The sequence below is a fragment of the Mirounga angustirostris genome, unplaced genomic scaffold (assembly GCF_029215605.1).
Source record: "Mirounga angustirostris isolate CCGP_5_RB_7025 unplaced genomic scaffold, mMirAng1.0.hap1 SCAF_14, whole genome shotgun sequence".
NCBI lineage: Eukaryota > Metazoa > Chordata > Mammalia > Carnivora > Phocidae > Mirounga > Mirounga angustirostris.
Genome location: NW_026991722.1, coordinates 84,092,951 through 84,115,566, shown reverse-complemented (window position 1 = coordinate 84,115,566; position 22,616 = coordinate 84,092,951). Strand labels below are relative to the sequence as shown.

General features: G+C 48.8%; 1 protein-coding gene across 4 annotated transcripts in view; it reads left to right on the top strand.

Moving 5' to 3' along the window:
- ACACB (acetyl-CoA carboxylase beta) overlaps positions 1-22,616 on the top strand; it is a 123,538-nt gene that overhangs the window by 68,357 nt on the left and 32,565 nt on the right. For all 4 annotated transcript variants that reach the window (XM_064578534.1, XM_064578533.1, XM_045887467.3 and 1 more), the window contains 12 exons: positions 1,515-1,703; positions 3,262-3,362; positions 5,159-5,247; positions 5,327-5,451; positions 8,967-9,080; positions 9,206-9,319; positions 9,749-9,838; positions 13,172-13,290; positions 17,148-17,285; positions 18,343-18,442; positions 18,534-18,641; positions 22,414-22,470. In XM_064578534.1, coding sequence (XP_064434604.1) covers positions 1,515-1,703; positions 3,262-3,362; positions 5,159-5,247; positions 5,327-5,451; positions 8,967-9,080; positions 9,206-9,319; positions 9,749-9,838; positions 13,172-13,290; positions 17,148-17,285; positions 18,343-18,442; positions 18,534-18,641; positions 22,414-22,470 — 1,344 coding nt within the window. The remainder of the gene's footprint in view (positions 1-1,514; positions 1,704-3,261; positions 3,363-5,158; positions 5,248-5,326; positions 5,452-8,966; positions 9,081-9,205; positions 9,320-9,748; positions 9,839-13,171; positions 13,291-17,147; positions 17,286-18,342; positions 18,443-18,533; positions 18,642-22,413; positions 22,471-22,616) is intronic.

Genomic DNA, 22,616 nt, shown 5'->3' with positions numbered 1-22,616 from the left:
GATGCTGGTGGTGGTGATGCTGGTGATGCTGGTGGTGGTGATGGTGATGCTGGTGGTGGTGATGCTGGTGATGGTGATGCTGGTGATGCTGGTGGTGGTGATGCTGGTGATGATGGAGGTGATGATGGTGATGGTGGTGATGCTGGTGGTGGTAATGGTGATGGTGGTGATGCTGGTGGTGATGATGGTGATGCTGGTGGTGGTGATGGTGATGCTGATTGTGGTGGTGATGTTGGTGATGCTGGTGGTGGTGATGTTGGTGATGGTGATGCTGGTGGTGATGCTGGTGATGCTGGTGGTGGTGATGGTGATGCTGATTGTGGTGGTGATGTTGGTGATGCTGGTGATGGTGATGCTGGTGATGATGATGCTGGTGATGATGGTGGTGATGATGGTGATGCTGGTGGTGATGATGGTGATGCTGGTGGTGGTGATGGTGATGCTGATTGTGGTAATGATGGTGATGGTGGTGGTGATGCTGGTGATGCTGGTGGTGATGATGGTGATGCTGGTGGTGGTGATGGTGATGCTGGTGGTAGTGATGCTGGTGATGGTGATGCTGGTGGTGGTGATGCTGGTGGTGGTGGTGATGCTGCTAGTGATGATGCTGGTGACGGTAATTCTGGTGGTGGTGGTGGTGTTATTAATGGCTACCCCTTGTCTAGTACATACTGTGTGCCAACCACTACTCTAAGCACTTGAAATTTATTAAGTCATTTAATCTTCCCAACCACCTATGATATTATTTCCACTTTACAGCTAAGGAAACTGAGGCACAGAGAGACTAAGAACCTTGCCCTGTTTCCCCGGTGAAAAGGCAAAGGTGGGATCTGACCCCGGGCCATCTGGCTTCAGAGCCCATGCGCTTAGCTCTCATGCTGTGCCGCCTGATTGTGTGCCTGTAGATCGCCAGAACTACAACATTTATTTAGTCTTTGCGCTCACTGGGGCACGCGTTCCTTCATTTTTAAACGACACAGCTCCTATGGAGTCAGACCATTATCCTCCTTTAGAGACCATCAACATTTCAGCTGCTGGGACACCCGGAGGCGTTGTAGTGCCGCTATTAAGAGTCTCTGGAGCTGAGTGGCCTGAGTTGGCTTCTCACTAGCTGGGTGACTTTGGGTAACTTCATCAACCTCTCTGTTTCAGTTTTCTCAACTGTAAAATAGGAATAACGATTATACCTACTTTGCAGGGTTGTTTCTGAGGATCGGATGAGAACATACAAATAAAGGTTTTAGAGCAGTCTGGCACTAAACATTAGCTATTCACATGGCCTCGTGTTCTCTTCCTACACCATGCAGTCTGTCTGGATGCGTAGAGGTGGGGTGGTGCGGGGTAACTGGGCATTGCCCTTGTAGTCAGGGGGCCATTCCACTCAGGACTGCTCCAGAGGCTGCCGGGTCTAGATGTTTGGCTCTTTGGGTACAGGGTCTGGATGGGTTGAGTGTGTCGGCTGCCTAGGGAGCCCCCCACAGGACCTCTGGCTAATGCTGTGGTCCCCGCTTCAGCTGAAGGAGTGGGTGCAGAAGCTCATGACGACCCTCCGGCATCCATCACTGCCACTGCTGGAGCTGCAGGAAATCATGACCAATGTGTCCGGTCGCATCCCCGCCCCCGTGGAGAAGTCGGTCCGCAGGGTGATGGCCCAGTACGCCAGCAACATCACCTCGGTGCTGTGCCAGTTCCCCAGCCAGCAGGTGTGTGCCCCCGCCCCGCCCGCCCCACTGGGGTGCCCGTGGGTGCTGCCCCAGGAACTCAACTTCTGGCCACACGGCCTCTGATCGAGCAGCCAAGATGGCACAGGCTGAGAGTTTCCTTTTGAGCCCTTCTCTACCGAACCCCAGCACCTTCCCCAACGTTGTTGAGATGAGCACGGTTACGTGGCCTTACTCCATAAAACTTGGATTCAGAATAGCAGTTAGCAGTTGGTACAAATACAGGGAGCATTTCCCGCAACGTACCCGGGCTGAAACAGAGGCAGTTGTGGGTTCCAGGGTAGTATGAAATCTCTCTCATAATTCTATGTTTGCTTGATTTTGTGCTTTTTTTGTGGAGGAGGGGGTGTTGCTTTGTTAAGCATTTTCAAGATAATTTGCATTTGGAAGAACCTCCTCATTCAGTTTACCTTCTGCCCTCTGTCTGGTTAGAAGGGCTGCGTACCATTATCGTTCCCTCACCCACATGTTTGTGATTTGGGGAGCTACACGTCAGCCTAGATCAGGTCACTCCTGGAGGTCAACTGCTCTAGAGGCTGGAATATTATTCCATCATAAAAAGGAATCTAATACGGATTTACACTACAACATAGACGTACCTTGAAAACATGCTAAGTGAAAGAAGCTAGTCATTAAAGACCACGTGTTGCATGATTCCGTGTACGGGAAATGTCCAGAGGAGGCAAATCCATGGAGACAGAAAGTGGATTAGTGGTTGCCAGGGGCTGGGAGAGAGGGCTTGAGAGTAGCTGTGAATGGCTATCGGGTTTCTTTCTGGGGTGATGAAAATGCTCTCAAATTCGATAATGGTAAATGATTGCACAACTCTGAATATACTGAAAAGTACTCAATTAGTTGTATACTGTAAAGAGGGAGGACGCCTGGCTGGCTCAGTTGGTAGACCTTGTAGCTCTTGATCTTGGGGTCATGAGTTTGAGCCCCACATTAGGCATAGAGCCTACTTAAAAAATGAATGAATGAATGAATAGGGGGAATACTATGGTATGTAAATTATATCTCGACTGAGAAATAACCAAAACAAAACTCTAAAGAACCCCAATTGAGAAAAGTCCCTGTTTGGACCTTTCAGGAATTTGTTGTTGGTACAGGTTTTTCATTAAAAATATTTTTTGTTGCCAAAAACAATATGCTAATAACACTAAATCTAGTTATAAAAACAAGACCCCCACCCCCACCCCCACCCCCGCCCAGGCCCGCTTCATTTTCCCTGGAGTTGGAAACTCCCTTCCCTTCCCCCAGACCATTCATATTTGTAGAGAGGAATAATACACGTGTCTTTATGGGATTGTTGTCATTCTAAGCTCACATTCCTCAAGCAATATGTTGAGTGGTTGAGCAGGATGAACAGCTGTTTCTGGGCATCCGGAGAAAGCTTTGGAGCTGAAATTTTCAGATTTTGAATGAGCCTTGGGTGGGTCCTCCATGGGAGCCCACAGTGGGTCCTTCTGGTGACTCCTTCATGGTGGTGACCAGATTGTGTGGTTATGAGTGGCCAGACCTGTCCTATGTGCCCGTCCAGATAGCCACCATCCTGGACTGCCACGCGGCCACCCTGCAGCGGAAGGCTGAACGGGAGGTCTTCTTCATGAACACCCAGAGCATCGTGCAACTGGTCCAGAGGTGAGTCCTCGGTCCTCCGTGGGGGGCGGTTGTCAGACTCATTGTCTGTGCATTATACCAATGCAGCACTCTGGGGCTCTCTCAAGGGCAGGCTCCAACCAAGGGACAGTGTGTGGGGTCCAGAGATGCTGATTACAGTCCCGGCATAGCTATTCCTAATCCCAGAAACCCCAAGCAAGGCCCTTTTGTCCTGTGATCTCAGTTTGCCTGTCTGTAAAATGGGAATAAAAACTCTTCACGTGCAGTTAGTTTTTCTGAGTTATGAGTGGATCAATGCTTGTAAAGTGCTGATACACAGGGAGGCCTTTTCAGTAGCTTTGCCTATAGGACAATGGGATGTGGTGGTTTAATAGGCCGTCAAGGACCCTACAGATTATACTTGTGGTTTTGAAATCCTCGCAGAAGAGAGTTGATGAGGAATTTGTATTTTGAGTAGCTTGTGAGCAGGGAGAGCTATTCTGATGACAGGAAGAACTGCCATGTTGTGTGAAAACTCTACCTCACAGAGAAGCTCTGCTTATAAAGACAGAATTGAAACAGTTTTAAACTGGAGGAGATGAAGTGTATGCACGTTTACCATGTGCTGGGAACAGAGGCACAGAGAGAAAGTAGGACCCTAGGAGACTGCCCTTCTTTTCAGGGAGCGCCTTGGCTCATGGGGACTCAGACTGACTGCCCTTCTTTTCAGGGAGCACCTTGGCTCATGGGGACTCAGACTGCTCATATAGGATTGAGCTGAGGAAGGGAGTCTTAGTGTGGAGTCCCCACAAAGAGAGAGTTTCACAGCCAAGGGCTAGGAGGGGAGACCCTCCCCACTTTGGCCGCTAAGCTTAAACCCACGCTTTAGCTTCAGAGAAACACCTAGAAGAAAATGAACACTCCGTAGCAGATTTTTCTGTGTTAAACATAAATATCACAGCTCTGTTGTTTTTTTTTTAAGATTTATTTATTTTAGAGAGAGCATGCATGTGCACACGAGTGGGGGGAGGGGCAGATGAAGAGGGAGAGGGAGAATCTCAAGCAGATTCCCATTGAGCATGGAGCCTGACGCAGGGCTCAATCATCAATGCAGGGCTCGATCTCATGACCCTGAGGTCATGACCTGAGCTGAAACCAAGAGTCGGACACTTAACCGACTGAGCCACCCAGGCACCCCTCAAAGCTCCGTTCTATATATTTTTTTTAGATCACAGTTGAATAAGTGCATGTTCTTTCTTTTGTTGTCAGTGACTCTGGGGTTAAACTGGTCTTCATGGCCTGAAAACTCAGTGTCATATCACTTAAGAAACTCAGTTTCCTACATGCAGAAGTGATTTAGAAGTGATGAAATGTCTTAGGGAACATCCAGGTTAAAATTTGGTTTTTAAAAGGGAAGTGAAATTTACATAGGAATCTATTGATATACGTCTTTCGAGTTTCGTTTAATTATCTTTCAAACTCTCTTTATACCTAGGATGGTTCATTGATCATATTTAGTATCAACCGTATATGGAAGGCTGACCCTTTTTAGCATCCTGTCTTTTCTCTCTGGGGATGGGCAGGTGCCATCCAAAGGCTCAGACTTGGACTCTGGCTGGATGTATGACCTTGGGCAAGTCACTGCTGTCTTTGGCCTACAGAGTTAGTGCAAATGATCCGACTCACACATCCCTCCCAGCCTTGAGGATTAGGGGGTACAGCCTCTAGATACTGGATTACTGTTTTCTCCTTTTGGAAGTCCTAAAAGCTCTGCTGTAGACTCAGGCGCCCCAGGAAGTGGAGCTGATGGTTCAAGCAGCCTCGCCTTTCCTCCCTAGGTACCGCAGCGGGACCCGCGGCTACATGAAAGCGGTGGTGTTGGACCTCCTGCGGAGATATTTACGGGTGGAGCACCATTTCCAACAAGGCAAGAGTCCCCGCCAACACTGGTCACAAGCCCACAGGGCGGGAGGGCCCTGAGCCTTACCCCTTTTGTCTCCCTCTAGCTCACTACGACAAGTGTGTGATCAACCTCAGGGAGCAGCTGAAGCCAGACATGTCCCAGGTGCTGGACTGCATCTTTTCCCACGCGCAGGTGGCCAAGAAGAACCAGCTGGTGATCATGTTGATTGTAAGCAGGGAAGGGCGCCCCGTACTCACCGTAGGAGTAACATGGGGTCCACAAACATTCTGGAAAGGGCCAGAGTATAAATATTTTAGCTTCCGCTGGTCATACGGTCTCAGTCCTGACCTTGTACAACGTAAGCAAATGGACATGGCTGTGTCCCAATGAAACTTTGTTTATAAAACCAGGCAGGGGGTGGGATTTCTCAGTCACTGTGGGAGATCATGATTAACACTCACAAAGCAACTACCATGCACCGAGCACTCCTAACATGCTTTACAAATACTAATTTAATTCTCACAGCAAGCCTAGAAGGTGCGCACTGTTCTCACTCTTTGGCAGAGCATGGAGGTGAAGTAGTCACTTTCCCAAGGGCACCCAACTTCTAAATGCAGAGCCGGGATTTGAACCCGCAGCCTGGCCCCCAGAGTCATGAGTTACTAGGGGATAATTGGATTTTGTGTCTGGTGGTAGGATTTTTATTTTCCCTTCTTGGAAAACATGGAATTTCTTTGCTCTTATTTCTCTTCCTACTAGATGATAATTAGCATCCTTTATAGCTAAAGATGTTTCTCCTTGATATGGTTCCTGATGGCTCATTTGGAAAATGTAGAATCAGCAGATAGTAAGAGAGATGTGGACTTGGCTTATAGAAAGAAGTGGCTGGCAGATTTTTTTTTTTTGGTAAAGATAGTAAATATTTTAGTATTGAGAACCACCCCAGCCTGTGTTGCAACAACTCAGCTCTGCTGTCAGTATGAAAGAAGCCATAGATAATATAGAAGTGAATGAGTGTGGCTGTTTGCCAATAAAACTTTATTTACAAAAATGGGCAGTGGGCCAGGGGCGCCTGGGTGGCTCAGTCGTTAAGCGTCTGCCTTCGGCTCAGGTCATGATCCCAGGGTCCTGGGATCGAGCCCCGCATCAGGCTCCCTGCTCCGCTGGGAGTCTGCTTCTCCCTCTCCCACTCCCCCTGCTTGTGTTCCCCCTCTCGCTGTGTCTCTCTCTGTCAAATAAATAAATAAAATCTTTAAAAAAAAAAAAATGGGCAGTGGGCCAAATTTGGGCCCGGGCCTGTAGGATATTTAACACCCTAACAAGATGGATTCATAAATACTGATATTTTTATAAAGAATCATTTTGAAATCTAGGGCAACATGAGGATCTCTTAATCCTAGCTGTACATGAGAATCTCCTGGGGTAGGTGTAGGGGAGTTTTTTAAAAACACAGATGCCCAGGCCCCACCCTGGTCAGTTAAACCAGGCTTTCTGGGGATGTGGGCCAGGCGTTAATACTTTTTGAAAGCTTCGCCAATGGGAAACTCAAGTGTAAGCTGTATATTATATATTATCAGCTTAATGTTCAATTTCCTGGGTGTTTTAATGGTTCTTTAGTTAGCTAGGAGAAGATCTTTTTTGTTGAGGTACAATCTTAGTGGGAAGGATCATGGTGTCTGTAACTGACTTTCAGAGAAAGAAAATATATATGTGCACATGTGCGTGCACGCGCGTGCGCTTACCAGAGAAAAAGCAGATGTGATAACAATAGTAAAAGCTTAACAGTTGGTGAATCTGGATCATCAGTATAGGGGTTTTCAGTGTACTGATCCTTAATTTTGTTTTAAGGATTTATTTATTTAATTTAGAGAGAGAGTATGAGGAAGGGGCAGAGGGAGAGAGAGAGAGAGAATCCTCAAGCAGACTCCCCGCTGGGTGTGGAGCCCAATGCAGGGCTTGATCCCAGGACCGTAAGATTATGGGCTGAGCTGAAATCAAAGGGTCGGATGCTCAGTTGACTGAGCCACCCAAGTGCCCCAACTGATCTTTAATTCTTGTGTAGTTTTTGAAATTCTTCAAAATTAAATTCGGGGGGAGGGCTTTCCAGGTGATTGCAGTGTGCAGCCAGGATTGGGAACTTACGCCCAAAGAGATGTCCACTCTTTGCAGGGAATGCTGTTGCTAAAATAGTGTATAACCCTTTGCAAATGCCTCCTTTGGATGGAGTTTTTTTCAGCTGAGTGTTTGTAAAGCAAGGTATGCCTGTTATCTATTACCATCTGCTCGCCATTCAAAGGCCAGGGGTGGGAGCTGTGGATTATCCTGCTGTTCGTTACTCTTTGTGCACATACTGACTCTCTTCTGGGCAGGAGGGTGCTAAAAATTAGGTACACCAGAGGACAGCCTGGTGGAGTGGCCCCCAGATCAGAGAACTAGGACGCTTGCTTGGGGCTTCTCAGTGAAGGCGGTTGAAGATGTTGTACTAGGTGTGGTTTCTGGGATGTTTGTGTGAGATCCATTATTCTTTTGGCTCTCTTGGTTCCATTTGTTGAAAATGACAAGTTCTTTGCATTTGATGATATTTGGTGCTTAGGAGACTTTCCAGAAAGACTTGTTAATTGAATATTTACTTTGAAATGAAATTGTCTGAGTCTTTGAGGGGACTCGGTTTCTAAAGCAAATCACAATGGGGGAGGGAGAGAAAGTTTAGAATAATCTATGTGATTTCTTCAGCACCCACAGGCTTGTGTGTTTGTGTACAAGTGTGAAATATTAACATGATACAAATGTTCTGATCATAAAAACAGAGCAGGCTCATTCTAATTAGGGAAATGCAGAGGCAGGTGTAAAAGAAAAGACCCCTGGCCCCACTTTCTGGTGACTTCTTGGAGAACAGTCTGGGCTGGGGCAGGGGTGGGGGCGTGTTGCTGGAGCGTTCACATTCCCAGCAGTCATTGTTCTATCTTCAGGGGGTATGGGGGAGCACCTGCTCTGAGCCATTCCCAAGCCCTTCTTGCATTTAGGGCATAAGGGGGAGATGCACAGATCAGGTGCATGGAGCCCTCTGGTCTCTGGCAAAAAGGTTCCTCATTCCAAAGCAGGAGGAGGGGTGCTCATGGGAACCACTGTCCCTTTACTTCTGCAACTCCAGATCCTCCTTCCTGTAAGAAGCTACCCTCGACCTCTCCAGAATGCTCCCCATGGGGACTCCCAGAGGGTGACTTACCACACCCTCACTAGAGCATCCCGTGTGAACCTTACTCTTTGTTTGTATCTGGCTCTATTTCCCCTCCTCCCTCTTCTTCAAAACTGTGAACCCCTTAAGTCAGGCAGCAATGTATAGAGGAAAGAGTTAAGAAGCCTTGAGGACCGAATAGACCTGGGTTTGGATGTGGCTCGGCTTTGCCCGTGCTCAGTGGCCTGGGGGCAAGGCACACAGCTTCTGAGCCTCAGTTTCCTCATCTGTAAAATGGGAATCATATCATAACTCCTCAGAGGGGTGGGAGGGTTTGGGAAAGTGAATGTAAAGGGTGGAGTTGCTTGTGTGATAATGGCTGGTTATTAATAGTGATGTAGGTAGAGACTTAATTGTATGTTTTGTCTGAGCAGGTGTTTAGGGCAGGCTGTGCCAGGGCTGCTCAGAGAGCTGAGGAGGTAGCTGCACCCCCCAGCTGAGGGTGAGTGCTGGCTTGTTTCCTTCTGGCGGAGGAAAGGCATTTGGATTCTGTCTTTATCCCCCAAAGGATGAGCTCTGTGGCCCAGACCCTTCCCTGTCGGAAGAGCTGACCTCCATCCTCAACGAGCTCACTCAGCTGAGCAAAAGCGAGCATTGCAAAGTGGCCCTCAGAGCCAGACAGGTAGGGTCGTGGGGTGCCGTCCCTCTTGCCATCCTGTCCCTCACGGTGCACAGCCCCTCTGCTGCCATCCCGGCCCTTGGCGCCTCCCCTGGAAGGTTGGCTTACCCCCCCGCCCCCCACCGCAGGTGCTGATTGCCTCCCACCTCCCGTCCTATGAGCTGAGGCACAACCAGGTGGAGACCATTTTCCTGTCTGCCATCGACATGTACGGCCACCAGTTCTGCCCAGAAAACCTCAAGGTGAGGCCGCCGCCTTCTGTCCACCTTCCACAGAGCGCACACTGTGGCCCAGGTGGGGCCTCCGGGAGACGGGCTCCCATGCCCTCCGTGCGCCGGCACCTGGGTTCAGGGCACGACTGCAGATACCAGTGCTTTAGCCCAGTGTGGCCGGGGCTGCCCGAGGGGGAGTCATGGCTTCATCTTTTGGGCTCCCCCCCCAACTTTGGGTCATTTGCAAGCCTCCAGCTACCCCCTCCGCCTCTGGAACGGGAACCTTAGGCACCGTCCTCCCAGAACTGTTTCCACTTTCAGATTGATGGGCCTGGGCCACTGGCAGCATTTTCTTGATAGGACCACCGCGGGCTTCCCCACCCTGCCCCACCGCTCCGTTCATCTGACCCGTGGCTGAAACCTGCTCACATTTCCCTTCCTTCCCTTCCCATCCCCTAGAAATTAATACTCTCTGAAACGACCATATTTGATGTCCTGCCCACTTTCTTCTACCACGCTAACAAAGTCGTCTGCATGGCATCCTTGGAGGTAAGTAAGAGGGAGGCCCCAGGAACAGTATCTGTCCCGAAAATGCCAGTTCTTGCATCCGCTGCCTGCTGGTCGCGTGCCTGACCCTGGGCCACACTCCTCGAGTGCAGGATCCTATCCTTCTCTCCACAAGGTAGGTGCTGTTGCTACACTCATCTTCCAGAGAAGGGAAGCGAAGCTCAGAGAGGTGGAGCGACTCGCTCAGGGTCTCACAGCTGGGGGTGGCAGGCCCGGGATTCACACTAGGTCTCAGTCCAGAGTCCTTGCTGGTACTTTCTGTTACCTCCTGTGCCATCCCGGCCTCATCTCGGCAGGGCACACCTAGATACTAGCCACCAAGAGCCCAGGCACCTTGTGCAAACTCTCTGACTCCCTGCATTACATACCTTTGGAAGACTCGTCTGCTGGGAACCTCAAGAGCTGGAAGGAACCTAGGTGACAATTTCAGGTGACCTCCCTGTGTGATGGGAAAGAGAGGGGAACGACCAGCAGCAAAACCCTCTGATCTTGGAGTCTCGGTCCCCTGGGGCCCCCACTCCCTCTTCTGCCACCTTTGTAGACCCCATGGGTCACCCATCCTGGTGCTGGAAGGTTGACTGGGTCTCCATGGAGACCGTTTGGGGCTTGCGAGCATGTCACGGCCCCAGAGCCTCCCAGGCCTGCAGTCTTTCCCTCCTCCCTGGTTTCAACTCAAAGAATCCTTTTCAGGTCTCCCTGTTTCCGGCAGTGCAACCCAGTAGCGCCCATCAGTGCCTTTTCCCCCACTCTTTCCAATGTTCAGCTATCTCGAGACCCACTGTGTGCCAGGCGCTGGGGATACAGCAGGCAACAGCCACAGTCTCTGCCCTCATGGAGCTTCTCTCTGGTTGGGGAGAGACACACGCTAAATATTTCCTTCGTTACACATATGATAGGGTCTCGGGGGAACATAGCCGTCACGCTGAGAAGCAGTCAGCAGGATATAACCTTACCGGGAGGGTCAGCTCCGACTTGGATGAGAAAGTGATATGAAAGCAGGCATTCAAAGAGCGAGTCAGACTTGGTGGAGAGGAAGAAGCAAAGAGGTTCCAGTCGGTGGGAGCAACCTGTGCAAGGTCATGAGCTGTGTGACGTCTGGTCAGTTGCCTGCCTTCTCTGGACGTTTAGATCCTCATGCCGCAGCAGGGGCAGTAATGCCTGCCTCGCAGGGTTATTTGGAGATAAACGAGTAAGCATCTGATGTGAGCGCTGTTGCTGCTCACTGTCCAAGCGCCGGGACCTATGTCACGTGGAAGGCAGCAGGCCTTCTTTGCTTTTTGGAGTGCTAAATCCCATTTTTTTTTTTCTGTTGGAGAATTTTCCAGAGCTCTTTGAGCCTCCTGTCCCTTTGTTTGGCAGCTTGATTGAACGCAATCCAGCCTTTTCACCACAACTCAAGATGAGCATTGTGAACATTACAGTTTTACTTGGTCTCTTGAGATGTGTAGAGTTTCGTTCCCGCTCTAAATGTGTGGGTGTCCCCAAGACCAGCCCGAGGTCCGATGAGTCACTAGGAAGACTCACAGGGCTCAGCAGCCGGTCATGCTTGTGGCTGTCATTTGTCACAGTGAAAGGATGCAAAGCACAATCAGGAGAGGGACCAAGAGCGTAGGGTGACATCCAAAGGAAGCCAAGTGCAAGCTTCCAATGGTCCCGTAGGCACTTTTCATTCCTCAAGGAATGAGAAGTTATGACAGCACATGTTTTTTGGGCTTTTTTTTTAAGATCTTATTTATTTGAGAGAGAGAGAGCACGAGGGAAGGGAGGGGCAGAGGGAGAGGGAAAGGGAGAAGCAGGCCCCCCACGGAGCAGGACTCGATCCCAGGACCCTGAGACCATGACCTGAGCTGAAGGCAGTCGCTTAACCGACTGAGCCACCCAGGCGCCCCATGACAACATGTTTGAAGTGAGACTCAGACACTCAGCGCCCCAGGGGTTTTACTGGGGGCTGGTCCTAGTATGTGACAAAATTCTAAATTCCCAGAAAGAAAGCACACGTTCAACATAAAATCACTCTTCGTACAGCTAAGGTGCCATGAACCATTCTTATCAGGGAAGAGTGGGAACCCTCCCAAATCCAAGTTCCCAGAGGCCGGCCAAGGGTCTTTTAAAGGATAGCAGTTAGGTCCACTATGTTAACTCTTGCTACACAATTCTTGTATTCCTTATTCAGTTAAAAAACTCCCACTGTCTAACCTCTGGAATTGTGCTGTCCAGTTTGGCAGTCACTGGCCACATGTGGATAGTGAGCACTTGAAATGCAGCTGGTCTGAGTTGAGCTGTGTTCCAAAGACTTTGTATGGAGAAAGAATTTCAACTGTATCGGTACTTTTTTATATTGATTACGTGTCAAAATGACATTACATTTGGTATTGGGGATGAAATTATATATATATATTTTTTTTAAGATTTTATTTTATTTGAGAGAGACACAGCGAGAGAGGGAACACAAGCAGGGGGAGTGGAAGAGGGAGAAACAGGCTTCCCGCAGAGCAGGGAGCCGGATGCGGGACTCGATCCCAGGACCCCGGGATCATGACCTGAGCCGAAGGCAGACGCTTAACGACTGAGCCACCCAGGCGCCCCGATGAAATTATATTATTAAACTAATTTTCACCCGTTGCCTTTTTTTTTTGAAGTACTACTAGAAGATTGAAAATTAGAACTGTGTTGGGGCACCTGGGTGGCTCAGTTGGTTAAGCGACTGCCTTCGGCTCAGGTCATGATCCTGGAGTCCCGGGATCAAGTCCCGCATCGGGCTCCCTGCTCGGCAGGGAGTCTGCTTCTCCGTCTGACCCTCCCCCCTCTCATGTGCTCTCTCTCTCTCTCATTCTCTCTCTCTCTCTCAAATAAATAAATAAAATCTTTAAAAAAAAAAAAAAAAGAAAATTAGAACTGTGTATGTGACTATGTTACATTTCTCTTGGGTGGCACCGCTATTCTCGAGCAGGATTTGGCGACTATAGCCTGTGGAACACATCTGGCCCGCTGCTTGTTTTTATAAATAAAGTTTTATTGAAACCCAGCCATGCCCATTCAGTTACATGTTGTCCTTGGCTGCTTCCAGGCTGCAGCAACAGAATTGAATAGTTGGGATAGAGATGGGTATCCCACAAAGCCTAAAAAAACATTTACTATCTAGCCCTTGGCGAAGAAAAGGAACACTGTAAAATGTGAGCAAACTTGTTCTTTGCTACTGCTTGGAGATCATTTAGAGATGATTTCTGGGATCCCTCCGGCCTGAGTTTCGTCAGGTTTTGTGGGCACTCTGCAGTGCGCCCTGAGAGAGTGTCTTCTGTGCTTCTGCCTCATTAGGTTTATGTGCGGAGGGGCTACATCGCCTATGAGTTAAACAGCTTGCAGCACCGACAGCTCCCGGACGGCACCTGCGTGGTGGAATTCCAGTTCATGCTGCCCTCCTCCCACCCAAATAGGTATGGAGTGGTACGCACCCCGGGGTGGTGTGTGTTTCTTTCCTCTCTGACCCCCGTAGTCCTGGCTCTGGAGGGACCCAGCGAGTATGTCTGGGGAGACAATCAGGGATACCACTCCTCCACTGTGGGATCGCCCTATGTCTCCATTCTCCCATCTGTAAGATGAGATGAGATAATCCAGTGTCTACCTCATCCACCTGCACTGCCCAGTATAATAGCCACTACCCGTACGTGGGCTCTTTAAATTAAAATGCATGAGATGCAATGAAAAATTCAGCTCCTTAAGTCATACCAGCCGCACTGAAGGGCTCAGCAGCCACGTGTGGTTTGTGGCTGCCATATTGGATATTGCAGTTCTAGAACATTCCATCACCATAAAAAGTTCTATTGGACAGTGCTTTCCTAAACCATGATGCGGAGTAAATGAGATACGACGCACATGGCACTTAGGGCAGTGGCTGGCATGTAGAAAGTTGTTGGTGAACATCAGGGGCCCCTGTGATGATTATCACTGTGTTAGTGCCCGATGGCATGCTGTTGGTCGGGCACCATGCTAAGCGCTTCCATACTCCGTCTGACACACGAGGAGCCCTGGGTCTTCCCTTGGCACGGGCGCAGCTGCTCATTCACGTGGGATAGGGATTTGAACCACGTGCCTCTCCCGTCAGAGTGCCCTCCACAGCCCCTGAGGGTCCTCCGGAGCCACCGGCTGGGGCGAGTGTGTTGGCCCATCTGGATCCCCACGATGTTCTCAGTCGGGGACACACTGGGGTGCCTCTTCTGCTCTCTCACCTTCTCTTTTTTTAAGCCATCTAATTTCAGGCCCTGAAGTGCCATCTTGGTCAGGTAGAGCGTGTTACCTTCAGCTAAAGCAAACACGTCTCCCTGGGATTTGGAGTATTCCCTTTCCCTCTTCCTCACCCCTCTGGGTCTGGTTCTCCTGGGGGTCCCCACACAGGCCTGGCTTGTGGCTAGAACGGTCTCCTCATGATTTGGGCATTGAATTAATCGGATCTTGTATCTATATGGGCAGCAGGATTCATGATTTCTTTAAGTGGGGAATATTTGGATCTCTTGGGGTTTCAAAGCATGGTTTTCTTTCAGTGGCTTTTAAGAAGAAGGGTGTTGCTTTGTTATGGAGAGACACCTCCTTTTGTATCTGTCACTTATTTTTTTTTTTTAGTGTTATTTATTTATTTATTTATTTAAAGATTTTATTTATTTGACAGAGAGAGATACAGCGAGAGAGGGAACACAAGCGGGGGGAGCGGGAGAGGGAGAAGCAGGCTCCCCGCCGAGCAGGGAGCCCGATGTGGGGCTCGATCCCAGGGCCCTGGGATCATGACCTGGGCCGAAGGCAGACGCTTAACGACTGAGCCACCCAGGCGCCCCAGTGTTATTTATTTTTACTCTTCTTATTTAAAAAAAAACAACAACATGATATTTTGTCCGGTTGAGAGAAAAGGAGTCGAAGTGTTTGTGGCCCTGGAATCATTTGGGGGACTGTGGGTGGTGTGGTGCAAAGGCTTTTGAAACTGTCTGCCCGTGAGGAGGCATTCTGTTCTTTGTTTGATTTTGTTGTCTTAGCAATTCAACCTGGTTAGGACAGGAAGGCGGTTTTCCTAAGCCTGTGGGTCAGTCACACCTTGTTTCTTAGGAGGAAGCTATACACATATTTGGGTTATTGGTTGTGACCCTCATTCTGGGCCCAGGGTCCTATTTTGACCCACACAGACACTGAGGACCCTGGAGGGATTTCCTGACCGTCTCAGGTCCTTGCTGGGGCTGTTGGCTGGGAGCACCAGAAGCTTGCTCTGGGCCTGCGTGTCTTCAGAGCAGACTTTGCCTGCCGTCGCCCCCGAACGCCACTCTTCAGGGCCTCCAGGAAGGGCCCTGACGAGTGAAGTCCCACCTCCCAGGAGGGCCTGGCTGTCGGACCGGGCCCATTGTGAGTTGGGTCAGGGGACCAGTACGGGGAGGTCAGGCCAGAGGCCAGCAGAGCTGCATGCCAGGTGCAGCCAGGACTTAGGGCCAGGCCCAAGGTGCTGGGAGTCCGGCCAGGAGGTAGGACCTGGAGAGTGTGGCCCTACATGGGGGGCTGCAATTCTAGCTCCAGGAAAATGGTCAGCCAGACCAAATCTTTCCTTATTTTTCCCCCACAAGAGAAGCAGGACATCTAGACTTTTAAAAAAAACATGAAATTCTTCAACTTCACTGTGAATAGGTAATTAATATGTAAGAATATATTAAAAATGCTGCAGGGACCCAAGCCCATCTGTGGGCTGAATTCAGCCCATGCTGCCTGCCAGTTTGCTACTCTGCATTTAGCTGTCTGGGAGCAGGGGTGAGGCCTGGATGGGGAGTACAGGGGTACCCAACAGAAAGGCACAGAGGCCACCCCCCACCTGCGTCAGGGATCTCCAAAAGCACGCCACATTTGAGGATTCACTAAGAAGATTTACAGGGCTCAGGATGTGTCATGCTCACGGCTGTGACTTGTCACAGTGAAAGGACATGAAGCGAAGTGAAGGACAGTCAGCGAGAGATAAAGGCTCATGGGCGCGGGGGTGGGGGGTGCGGAGGGTAAAGTCTAGAGGATACCTGGTGCAAGCTTCCAAGAGTCCTCCACAAGGGAGTCACAGAGGATGCCCTTCATCCCCCAGCAGTGAGCTGTGATGACCCATGTGCAGTGTTGTCCCACAGCTGGTTAGAGACTCAACACCCAGGGTTTTTGCGGGGAGCTGGTCATGTACACCCTGTCCGCCAAGCATGCACCCAAATCCCAGACTCCAGAAGGAAAGCAAATGCTTGGCACAAACAATTTGGGCACAGTGAGCCTCTTATCATTTAGGGAATGGTGGGAGCCCTCCCCAAGCTCCCAGACACCAGCCAAGGGCCAACCTTGTAAGCAGATCCCCTTTTCAGGAGAGCAGCCCCAGGCCTGCTCTTTTTTTTTTTTTTTTTAATACTTTTAGTTTGTTGCCAGTATCTGGTCTTTTTTTGTAAGATCTCACCCATTTATTTAATTGACACAGAGAGAGAGACACAGCGAGAGAGGGAACACAAGCAGAGGGAGTGGGAGAGGGAGAAGCAGGCTTCCTGCTGAGCAAGGAGCCCGATGCAGGGCTCGATCCCAGGACCCCGAGATCATGACCCGAGCTGAAGGCAGTCGCCCAACCAACTGAGCCACCCAGGTGCCCCAGGCCTGCTCTTTTGACTCTCTTCTGTACTCCCATCTGATAAAGAGCCCCTCCTTTGCTTGATTCCAGGGCCCAATTGTCACTGCTCCAGGGGACCCATTTCTATTTGCTGCTGGTAAGCAGCCAGTCCTGGGGGCAGGGGCCAGCTAAACTCTAACAGGCTGCTGGCCGAGGGGCCAGTTTTGATTTCTGACCCTGTCCCAGGAGCAGGTTTGATGGAAGCGGAGGCACTGGAGAAACAGAGGCCTGGCATGTCTCTTTAGAACCAAGCTTGTCCCTTCACCAGCCACCCGGGGCTGGGCTGTCTGGGAGAAATTGGTGCTAAGTGTGTTCATTCTCTGTGGCCGAGTTCATGATCTTGGATTTCCCTGGGGCCACGTTGATGCTGGAACTTGTCTGTCTGCATGCATGCATGTACGCATCATTCACTCATTCATTCATCACTCGCTTGTAGAGCCCTTAGCCTATATCAGGTCCTGAGCAATCAGACAAGACTCCTCAGACCCAGACACCCGTCCCTTCAGCCCCCAATCTTAGGTCCTGCTGTGGGCGGGCTCTAATGCTAGTCTGGCTCACCGAAGCTTCCAGGGCAGGAGCAGCTCTTGCGGCCTGATCTTCAAGCAGTTGCTTCATTCCCCTCTTCCGGTCCCCCCGCAGGATGGCCATGCCCATCAGCGTCACCAACCCCGACCTGCTGAGGCACAGCACCGAGCTCTTCATGGACAGTGGCTTCTCCCCACTGTGTCAGCGGATGGGGGCCATGGTCGCCTTCAGGAGATTTGAGGACTTTGTAAGGTACCCAGAGTGGCCCTAGTCTCTCAAACACCCCGAGCAGAGGGGCCAAGCAAGCTTCCCCTGGCCCCGACCTGTTCATCTGTGTAGCCTGCCTAACTGTGCACTTCTACACTGTGAGACTCTGAGCAAATCATTTCACCTCTCTATGCCTTAGTTTTCCCATCCTTATAATGGGGATAAGAGAAGGATCTACTTTATAGGACCACCAGGAAAATTAAATGAGATAGTGTATATTAAATATTGTATTTAAAGTCTACTTAAAAACAGGGGAGGGGCGCCTGGCTGGCTCAGTCAGTGAGCATGTGACTCTTTTTTTTTTTTTTTTTAAGATTTTATTTATTTATTTGACAGAGAGAGATAGCGAGAGCAGGAACACAAGCAGGGAGAGTGGGAGAGGGAGAAGCAGGCTCCCCGCTTAGGAAGGAGCCTGATGCAGGGCTCGATCCCAGGACCCTGGGATCATGACCTGAGCCGAAGGCAGACGCTTAACGACTGAGCCACCCAGGTGCCCCAGTGAGCATGTGACTCTTGACCTCGGGGTTGTGAGTTCAAGCCCCACATTGGGTGTGGAGCCTGCTTAAAAAAAAAATAGTAATAAAGCGTAGTTAAGGTGTAAGTGACATGCTCAATAAATGTCAGCACTCAGTCCTGTTATTACTGCCCTGTCCCCCGACCTGTTCCTCCATGCTGTGCATTATGCTTGGATTATCTTGTTCTAACTCCACAACAGCCTTAGTTGATTCGGGGAGGTGAGGGGTGAGGATTCCCCGTTCTGTGACGGGCAGCCCACCTGATGTCCCAGAGCGCTGGACTTCCTTTTATTCACAATCTCAGACCACATAGGTTCCTTCTTCCCTTTTGGGGCAAGACCCCATCGGTGGAGCCTTGGACCTGGTCAGGACCCCAGTGAGCTCTGCACAGAGTTGGATGAGCTCAGAGAGTGGTGGGTGGCAGGGAGGGAGGACCCAAGTCTCTTGTCTGCCTGGAGTGCAATCTTGACATTCGACGTCACGGGGCAGCAGTCCCTCAGCCCTACCTCTCCACCCCGCACCCCCAGGAACTTCGACGAAGTCATCTCCTGCTTTGCCAACGTGCCCCGGGAAGTCCCGCTCTTCAGCAAGGCCTATACTTCCCTGTACTGTGAGGAAGACAGCAAGGTCGGTGTCCGAGCAGGGGGCATATGCTGAGGAGGGGGCGGGCTGGGGCCCTCGAGTCCTTCTACCACCTGCCTTTGTTTTGCCCTCCCAGAACCTCAGAGAAGAGCCAATCCACATCCTGAATGTGGCCATCCAGTACGCGGACCACCTGGAAGATGAGGAGCTGGTGCCGATTTTCCGGATGTTCGTACAGTCCAAGGTATGCTGGGCTTGCCTCTGGTTCTGAGTCACAGAAGGAGAAGGGAGGGGCTGTTGTGGTGAGGGGTGTCCCATGTGCCTGAGTCCTGTGCACTTCAGAGGTACAGACCTGGCTTCCCAGCCTAGCCCTGTGACTCCTCGGAGCCCACAACCTCAGGCGGAAGTGGCTGAACTTGGTAGAGCCTTAAGCCTTTTCCCCAATAACATGGGGGCAGTGTTTCTCTCTCCCTGGGTGTTGTAATGATAAAAGACAAAGTATAGGGGTGTCCAGGTGGCTCAGTCGGTTAAGCATCCAACAACTCTTGGTTTCGGCTCAGGCCATGATCTCAGGGTTGTGGGATCAAGCTCCACATTGGGCTCCGGGCTGGGTGTGGAGCCTGCTTAAGATTCTCTCTCTCCCTCTCCTTCTGCCTCTCCCCGCCCCTGCCACTCTATCTCTTAAAAAAAAAACAACGACAAAGTATATACAGTTGACCCTTGAACAATATGGGTAGAACTAGGCAGGTGCACTCATTCCCAGATTTTTTTCCGACAAACACAATGCGGTGCTGTAAATGTATTTTCTCTTCCTTGTAATTTTCTTAGTAACCTTCCTTTTTGTCAGCTTACTTTGTTGTAAGACTATAGTGTATAATATGTATAACATGCAAAAAGTGTTGACTGTTTATGTTATCAGTAAGGTTTCTGGTCAATGGTAGGATATTCATAGTTAAGTTCTTGGGGAGTCAAAAGTTATACGTGGATTTTTAACTGTGCAGGGGATCGGCGCCCCTAACCCCCACATTGTTCAAGGGTCAATGGAACACCACTTAGCCTGTGCAATGAAAAATGAAATGAGGAAGTATATATACCACTTCGAGGACACATTCAATAAATAGTTTGGGGGGAATGTTTTTGTTGAAATAACCCAGAAAACTCAAAATCTTTAAAGAGTCACTTATACTGACCGCCATCTATGCAAAGAACTTCTTCTTGTATAAGCATGTGGCCATTGCCAGCATATATTCTCACCGTGGCAGGAGAGACAGCTGTTAGTACGCTCAAGGACCTCCGCTGCAAACAGATGTGGAGCAGCTTGGCAAGCGTAGGTAGTGGAAACAGGGGGAAGGTACTGTGTGACTTTGGGCAGGTTACTTTATCTCTCTGATCCTTAGTTTCCCCAACTATAAAATGGGATGCTAAGATTTCTAACTCCTAAATTAATCCGATCTACCAGGCACGCTATCTGGCTGTTAGTTCTCCTGAGTTGGTCTCAATTTGAAGAACACTTGGAAATTTTCAGTTGTTCATCTATTTACCTGTACATTGGTTGTATTCTCCGTATTATCCAGATGGGAGGGATACCTCTTACCTCCTCTGACTTGGCATCCCTCAGAAGGCCTGGCCTCGTGATTCCTAGGTAGGAGATGGGGGTGAATGATGCTGAGTCACGGATAACACCTTGAAAGCTTAGGGACATTATTGTCCGTGATTTACTTAGACTTGATTAATCAACAAGGTAATGGTGTTCACTGTAGAAAATGTTTAAGGTACAGACAAATCTGAAAACAAAACCCACACCCCTACCATCCAGCCCTGGGATGAAGATATTGGCATATTGCCCTTCAGCAGGTTTCTTCTTGACATAGCTGATGTCCTTACTGGGTTTACACTTGGCATCCCACGGCAGAGATAAGGCAACATTTGGGTTGTTGGGGCTCGCCCTACCCTTTAACCAAATCAAATGATGCTCAAGATAGTTGGTGTTTCTTACCCGGAGAGAGCAGTGGGAGGGATGCCAGACTCACCTGTGGAAAGTATGGGCCATGAGGACCCCCAAAGCACAGACGAAGAAATCGCCCTCTAAATACCAACCCGGAAGATATCCATGGTCTAGAAAAGATTAAACGTATGTGCTTCTGTACAAAAGCATATAATATATTATATACATATATATATATATAACATACCGAAGAGAGGAGAGCTAGAAGAATATACACCTGCTGGGGGAAGGACTTTTAATGTTATATATTGCTCTTGTATTGAAAATTTTTTGCATTAAGCGGATACCTACATATATATTCTCCCATACACACATTCATATACGTTCCCACACACACTCACACATTGATACACACCCTTAGTTGAGAACAAATCACTGAGGCTCCCCATAAGGGAGGCTGGTTTTCCCACATTCAAACCCTCTTCATTTTGTGGTTTATCCTGTTCTCTTTGCAACCCATGTACCATTAAGTATTCTTTTGTTTGTCTACTTACGTCTTTCTGAAATGGGCTAAGACTACTCATTTCCCCTAATAATTTTCCTTACTGTAGGGACAAGTTAAGCAAGAACCATATTTTCTTGCCTTTTGGGTTTTTCTTTCCCCACAATACTGTATATAATAATATTTATTTGGGGGGCACCTGGGTGACTCAGTCGTTAAGCATCTGCCTTCAGCTCAGGTCATGATTCCAGGGTCCTGGGATCGAGTCCCGCGTCAGGCTCCCTGCTCCGCAGGGAGCCTGCTTCTCTCTCTCCCACTCCCCCTGCTTGTGTTCCCTCTCTCGCTGTGTCTCTCTCTGTCAAATAAATAAATAAAATCTTTAAAAAAATAATATTTATTTTGTTTAGGGATTACCTAAAAATAATTTTGTATCCTTCTTGGGTACTTTCCTGTTAAAGTTTAACATACAGAAAATGTGTACAAATCGTAAAAGTACAACCTGATGAATTTTCATATGGAATTTCCAAGTATAACCAGCATTCAGATAAAAAAGTGAATGTTCTCCTTTCTTCCTTGCCAGAGATAACTGACCACTAGCCTAAGTTTTAACAACATAGATTAGTTTCATCTGTTCTCAAATTTTGTATAAATGCAATCATATAGTGTGCACTTTTTTGTGCTTTTTTACTCATCTTTTTTTTTTTAAGATTTCTTTTTTTTTTTTTTAAGATTTTATTTATTTATTTGACAGAGAGATAGCGAGAGCAGGAACACAAGCAGGGGGAGTGGGAGAGGGAGAAGCAGGCTTCCTGTTGAGCAGGGAGCCCAATGTGGGGCTCCATCCCAGGACATTGGGATCATGACCTGAGCTGAAGGCAGACGCTTAACGACTGAGCCACCCAGGCGCCCTAAAGATTTCATTTTTAAGTAACCTCTACACCCAATGTGGGGCTCAAACTCACAACTCCAAGATTAAGAATTACATGCTCCACTGAATGCGCCAGTCAGGCCTTCCCAGTTTGTCTTTTTTTAATAGAACGGTGACACCCTCCCCCCACTTAATTTTATTAAAGATTTCATGAAATGTTAAAAAATGTATATGTGTGTGTATGTATATATATATATATTTCAACATGACACCTTTATTAAATATAATTCACATGTCACACTATTCCTCCATTGAAAATATACAATTCAATGCTTTTTGGTATATTCATACAGTTGTGTAATCATCATTATGATAAATATATTTTAGAATGTTGGTTACCAACACTACCTCCAAAAAGAAAACCTATTAACAATCATTCCCCGTTTTCCCTCAATCCAACATCCTCTCCCTCCTCCCCCCCCCAACCCCAGGCAACCATGAATCTACTTTCTGTCTCTTATGGATCTGCCCATTCTGGATGTTTCCTGTAACTGGAATGATGCGATATGAGGTCTTTTGTGACTGGAGTCTTTGAGTCAGCATCGTGTTTTCAAGATCCAGCCATGTGGAAACTTGTATCAGTACTTCATTTCTTTTTGTGGTTAGATACTATTCCATTGCCTGTTTGGTTTTTAATGCAGAAAAACATCCTTGTGGGTTGCGGACTCCGAAGAATCACATTCCTGATTGCCCAAGAGGTCAGTGCAATTCTCAGTACATCCGTATGAGTCTTTAACATTCCACAAGACTCAGTACCATTGATTTGGCGTTTACTCTGTAGATGGGGGTGGAAGAGAGCAATCGCTAAAAAAGAGAAGGTTTTCCAAATGATTCATTCTAGAAG